The sequence below is a fragment of the Hipposideros armiger genome, unplaced genomic scaffold (genome assembly GCF_001890085.2).
Source record: "Hipposideros armiger isolate ML-2016 unplaced genomic scaffold, ASM189008v1 scaffold_653, whole genome shotgun sequence".
NCBI classification, from domain to species: domain Eukaryota; kingdom Metazoa; phylum Chordata; class Mammalia; order Chiroptera; family Hipposideridae; genus Hipposideros; species Hipposideros armiger.
Window position 1 is genome coordinate 1,068,705 of NW_017732003.1, and position 6,442 is coordinate 1,075,146.

The window sequence follows — 6,442 nt, forward strand, 5'->3', positions numbered from 1 at the left end:
AGAGAGAGAGAGAGAGAGAGAGAGAGAAAGAGAGGAGAGAGGCAGGCCTCTGGTGCCTTGTCTTACAAGAGCACAAATCCCATTCTTAGGGCTCCCTCACCATGACCTAGACGTCCCAAAGGCCCCATCTCCACATGCCGTCACATTGGGGTTAGGCTTTCCATATATGAATAATAGGGGGACACAAACATTCAGTTCCCAGCACCCAGCACAGATGGGAAGGCCCACTCTGCCACGCAGAAGCTGGTGGGCTTGGTGTGGGCCCCTGAAGCTGCCTGAGCCTTCAGCTCCTCACCCACAAAACGCCGCTAAAAATGGCTTCCTCAGAAGGTTGTAACGGACATAGAAGAAAATGTTGCAGACACACCTGCAGCATGCCTCTCACTCCAGGGAGCTCAGTGAGGTCGGGGGCGAGGCGGGGAACGGGGTACAGATGTATTCTGTGTGACAGACTTCCCCCTGGCTTCCTGGTAGCCAGTTTCTCTAAATGCCAGGAACATAGGATAGAGAATTGACTGACTTAAAGTCAGGCCCCATCCTGTCGCGGTGAGCACTCTGATGGATACGTACTGCTCATCAGATGGAAAAGCCTAGAAGAGAGCAGAAAGAAGCTGTAGTCCTCAGGCCTTCAAACAGAGCCCTGTGGGATCCCAGTCTGGGGATGAAGGCTCTGGTCACATGTGTGGCTCAGGCTCCCAGCGAGAGTCTGACCCTCTGCTGGGGGTGGGAGCCCTGTCTTAGATGAGCCAGGGTGGGGCGCAGAAAGCCGCCGCAAAGCAGTGTGCTATTTTCATGCAAGTCGAGGAACCTGCTGTTTGTGGGCTTTGCGTATGCCTCCATTGCGACCCAGCGAGTCACTTCTTGAGAGGAACCTTGCTGTGTGTCTCTTGTGCGACAGTCCAAAATTGAAGACATTAAACTGGAACAAGAAAGAGAAGCCGAGAAGTTCATCCGACTTCACTTCAAAATGGAGCAGATTATCTACTGCCAAGACCATGTGTATCGGAGCACACTAAAGAAGATCAGAGAGGAGGAAGCAGAAGAAGATAAGAAGAATAAACCAAGCCGTTCATCCGTTCAGCACAATTCTCCGAATGACTCCATAGCCGAAATCTTGCAACATCTGATGGCCTACCGCCAGGTGAGTCCACACATGTCTCAAAACACGTGGTTTCTGCGTCTCTTCCTTTTCTTTTTTTCTTTTTTTTCATGTGGGAGTCAAACCGACAGACTTGCTATTAAGAGTGCGTGCTCTATCCTCTGAGCCACCCGGGTGGCAGCTCAGCTCAAGGTGCCAAGTTCAGTCCCAGTTGCGGGCAGGTGTAGCCCACCATCGAACAGGCAGTCTTGTTGTTAGGAGCACATGCTCTNAGCCCACTGGGGATTTATCCTCCGCCCTGACACCAAGACAGGCCCTGAAACTAGAGTTCAAGTTTTCTTTCCTATGTGTGCCCTTGAGGCTGAGTCCAGCTTCCATCGTGCATCCCTGGGTACCCAATGTCGCCCGGCTTTGGCTTCCGGGTATCTCTTTTGTACCTGACAGCCCCCTGATACATTGAGAGGGGTGTTTCTAGATGTGTGCCGTGGGGCGGTCAGCCAGCACATGCAGTCTCCAGCACCGTTAGAGCCAGAAGTCCCCGGCAGCTTTCATCTCTGAACAACAACATGAACGTCGTTGAATCTCTCAAATCGCCCCAATGGCCGCTTCAAAACCCACTAGACACGTGGCTCTTTCTGACCTCCCTGCAGAGTTAATGTAACATGGTTACAGGGGCTGTTCCTGCTGTTGCTTTTCCAGGGCCCAGGAACCGGACAGAGTGGTCGCCTCAGCATGGCTCTGAGGCTGTTTGCACAAGGGCAGGAAAGTGAGAGGGCCTGGGTGGACAACAGTGTCCGTTCCTTCTGGAAAAGCTTTCTAGAAGAAGCCAGAAGTCAATGTACTACACAGCTGTCCTGCCCCTTGCAGAAGGCGGCTCAGGGCCTCCTTTTTATTCCTGGTTGACATTTATGTATTTCAATCATTTTCTCTCTATTTTCCTCAGCAAGCTCTGCCCCGGTTAGAAAATCAAATAAAGGAGTCTCAACAGAAAATAACAGAAGAGTTACATAACTATGGCACGGACATACCAGAAGACGAAAGTGAAAGAATGTTCTTTCTCATAGATGTGAGTATTGCCAATTGCATCGAGTTGAAGAATCGCATGCTGACTATATGAAAGGGGCTGTGTGCCGTATGCACTTCTTTCTCCCGCCCACCAGAAAGGAGCCAGGGTTGAGGGACGGGGGCAGGGAGGGGTGGGATGGGCCCTTCGTCATGTGACTCACCCAAGACCCCAAAGGCCTTAAGGGGAGAGTGGGGCGGCCTGGTGCCCAAGCCTTCTCATTCTCATTGTCCCACTGGCCCACAGGCAGCAAAGCATGAGTCGCCCACTCTCAGCAAACACACAACTTCCAAACCACCTTGACGTTTCTTTTTGAAATATCACTGCTTATACTTAAGTTTTTCTTCTTCTTGACAGAAAATTAATGCATTTAATCAGGACATCCTCGCTTTAGTAGGAGGGGAAGAACCCGTGAAGGAGGACGAAACTCGGCTGTTTACCAAAATCCGAACTGAGTTCTACAAATGGAGTACTGTGATAGAAAATAATTTTAAGAAAGGTGAGTCCAAGGCATCACTGGAAACAAATGATTGGGGAGGCAGGTGATATAGTAAGAACTTAATGACACGAGGGTACATTTGCTCTGTTCCATGTCACTGAACCCAGCCCAGCGAGCATCTATTTCAAATGAGAGGCTTCTAGAAGAATCAGCAGTCCTTCCACAGTGAGCAGGTGGACATGGCATGTGTGGAGAGGTCTTTGTGTCACCTCTGAAATACCCCAGATCCATCTTGGTTAACTGGCTAAGTCCTTGAAGCCTGACCTGTATCCTAGTGGATTTTATAGTCCAGCAATGAAAAGGAAATGAAACAGAGTATGTGCTAGATGCCACCCTTGTATCATCAAATCAAGAGTCTGACANCTTCACAGCCCGCCTGGTTGCACCTCTCCCACCTCTGAAGCCACAGCTCCCTCTGACTCTCCTGTCCTCCTGGCTCCTTCGTGTGGGCCCACCAGGTAATCCAGGACAGTGTCCCTATCTCAGCGTCAGCTCATCAGCAGCCTCCTGCACCCTCAGCTGCCCTTTGCAGTGAGAGGTAACATGTTCTCAGGTGCCATGATTAGGACGTGCGGACACGTTTGGAGCCCTCCCTTGCCCCAAGCACACACATCATTAAGCGAGTTGCTTTTCCCCTTGGTCAGTGATTTGCACAAAGTCCCCGTGGGCACTGGGGAAAGGTCCAGAGCTGGTGTTTGCCACTCAAAAATTTCTTCTCAGCCACCAAAGAGAGGGTTTCATGAAAACGTGGCCCGTCTGTGAGGGCCCCTTGTGCGGCATCTCTCCACGGTGCCCCAAACACAGCCTGGTTGGGAGGGACTTCTGCCACCGACCTTGCTCACCAGCCAGATTCCTTGCAGCAAAGGAGTCCCCCCCACCTTGTCTGCCCACCCTTCCTCAGCCCCCTCCTCGCATGTGGCTCTGCCTGACTGCCACTGCTTTTGCTACACGTGGGTCAAAGCTGGCGTGTCACCTGTCTCCTGCTGTCACCAAAACTGCTGGTGTTTTGGATGATCTTCAGGAGAACGAGAAAATGACTCGCAGCCATGTTCATGCTAGAAGTCTCAAAAGGTACCTTGGGTGCCTGATTTTGTCACTGCAGATATTAGCCATCGCTTTGAGCTTGTGTCCGTTTTCCGATGTCAGACTCCAGCGCCAACAGCCCCCAATGCCTATCTTGAATGCCTCCCATCAGCCTGTCCCTTCTCTCCTTTCCCCCGTTTCCATTTGGGGACAAGCCACCTCCCTGGCTCACCATCTGCCTAGGACACACAGCCTGTGTGCCATCTCCATCTCACTGACCCTCAATTGACGGTCACTGAGCGCCATTCCACGCGTCATTTTCCTAAACTTTTATGTTTTAGCTCGTTTAACCTTTTCAAACATCCCTTGAGTCCAGGTGCTCATATTTTATAGAGAAGGAAACTGAGGCAGAGAGGTCACAGAACTCGCTAGGTACGAGTGCGTGTCAGCCTGTGAGAGATCACCGTTTTCGGAAAGAGAAGCTTTCCACCAGCAGGTGAGGCTGGGGAGGGAGACGGAAGGCTTGAAACGATGGTTCCACCTGCACGGAACTCACAGGGCGCCCTTCCGTGGTCTTTGATAGCCCAGCCTCTGTTCTGCTGAATTATTTTAGTGTTGATTTTTTTAAAAGTCATAAAATCTTCTCGACAGAGTTGTAAGTAATTTGCAAGTGTAGTTTCTGCCCTCCGTCGGTCCATTCCCCTTTCGGAGCAGTTGTTACCCTCTTCCAGAGCATCTCATGGTCAGCACAAGCTTATGGCGCCCAGCTGGCCGCTGGCCCCAGCCGGGCGCGGTCTGCGCTGTGTGCATGCGCGTCACCCCTCGCCGCCCTTAGCGCAGAGGACACTGATGGGTATGAAACCCGGGGGCACCTTGCACCTGCCGGGTCCAGGTGCCTTTGGTGCTCACATGGCAATGGGGGGGTCTCCTCATTACCATGTCCCCTCAAGCCTTCTGTGTGCTGTCCCTTCCAGGAGGCCAGCAACCGCCTGTCCAGCCACATCCCTCTGATCATCCAGTACTTCATCCTCCAGTCATACGGCCAGCAGCTGCGGAATTCCATGCTCCAGCTGCTGCAGGACAAGGAGAAGTACAGCTGGCTCCTGAAGGAACGCAGTGACACCAGTGACAAGAGGAGGTTCCTGAAAGAGCGGCACGCGCGCCTGACACAGGCTCGGCACCGGCTCGCCAAATTCCCTGGTTAAGCCGGGCTCTGTCCCGCCCGCGTCTCCACAGCATGTCTGCAGGGCGTGGGGACCCGGTAGCTTCCCCCGCAGTCGCGCTTTTCTTAGTTCCCAATTTCACGAAGTGGCCGGCTGTTGCCGTGCTCGTCCCATAGTGAAGTCAGACCTTTTGGGAAGCTGTGGTGAGCGATTGGGTTTCCAGCATTGAAACTCAAGGCTCGCCCTTGGGAAGGCGATAGGTTAGTTGGGACGGATGATGCCATCTTCCTGGTTAGGGAAAATGACGTCCCCCTCACATGGTTCCTGCCCCCCGAGCTCTCTCCTGCCTTATCAGAGACCCATGCACATGAGCATCGTAGGAGCTATTTCCTGGTTTTTCTCGACGACCTTTCACACAGCTGATGTTTTAGGATCATTAGTGCCACGTGTGTGAATGCTGTAGAAGCCATACCTCATTGATTTATAATAAACTCTTTGATAACAGACTCTTCTCCGACACCTTTTTTATTTTGGGGAGAATCCTGAAAATGACAGCAGGCAGGAACCTGGGGGAGTGGACACAACTGCTGTGGCTGGGCCAGGTACAAAGGAGCGAGTTTGGTACAAGATTGTGATCTGGTTATTTACAAGAGGTTGAGGGGAATGGGAGATAAAATGAAACAGCACGAAGCAAATGGCATCCGTGTGTGGTGTGCGCTGTTACGTGTCCAGCCTGTTGGATCCCTGGGTACCTGCACGGACTTGAAGATAAAAGGCCAAGTCAGGAGAGGTCGTCGCCCAGCGGCAGAGGCTCCAGCTGGGGGGCGGGGGGGCGGGGAGGGGTGGCGGTACTAAGAAGCAAAAATGGTGGCATACACGTATTCACCATGAATCGCCCTGGAAGCGCACAGCACAGTCATGACTTCTTGATCTAGCCTAGTGTGCGGACACTCACAGACACCTGGCCACGGCCAGCGCAGGGGCAGGACACCGAACAACGGGCTGTGGCTGGAGGCAGTGGGGGCCTGTACCATGTCCTTTAAAGGGAGAGTTCAAGCATCACAAGCCTGGAGGAGAGATGGCCGGGGAACAAGCGGAGATGACGCGTGAGCCAGCCACGCCGGCGAGGAGCACCCGTGAGCGGCTGCTTTTCAGGAGACCCACTGCACAGCCAGCATGGGCGGCAGGGGCACGTAACACCGAGATGTCCGGAAAGAAGGGCTGCCTCAAGCTGTGTGTGCCTGGGGGGCGTCCGGCCAAGCTGGACAACCGCTTGTCGGGGTGGGCGGGGAGGGCTGGCCACCCTGTCCGCTCCATCCAGACCCACCCCAGATCCCTGCTGACATGGGGACTCTACGATGCTCCGTGTTTGGGGACAGTGTGAGAGTTGATTCACAAGAGGGAATGCCAGGGGAACAAGGGGCATCTAACAAGTTCAAGTCGACAGCCACTGCGGGCAGCACCTTTGTGCCTCTCCCAGGCGCCGAACACCACAGGTTGACTCTGAACCACCGAGCGCTCACAGGAGCCAATGACTTCTATTGAAAGGGCGTGGATCCCAATACCCACAGACTTGTAAGAACAAGGGTAGGCGG

The 6,442-nt window shown here is 53.3% G+C and overlaps 1 protein-coding gene across 1 annotated transcript in view; it reads left to right on the plus strand.

Moving 5' to 3' along the window:
• Window positions 1-5,353, plus strand: part of LOC109372656 (interferon-induced GTP-binding protein Mx1-like) — a 15,476-nt gene extending 10,123 nt beyond the window's left edge. Inside the window, exons 9-10 of the mRNA XM_019626039.1 lie at window positions 899-1,141; window positions 4,659-5,353. Coding sequence (XP_019481584.1) covers window positions 899-1,141; window positions 4,659-4,889 — 474 coding nt within the window. The 3' untranslated portion in view covers window positions 4,890-5,353. The remainder of the gene's footprint in view (window positions 1-898; window positions 1,142-4,658) is intronic.
• Window positions 5,354-6,442: the final 1,089 nt, after the last annotated feature.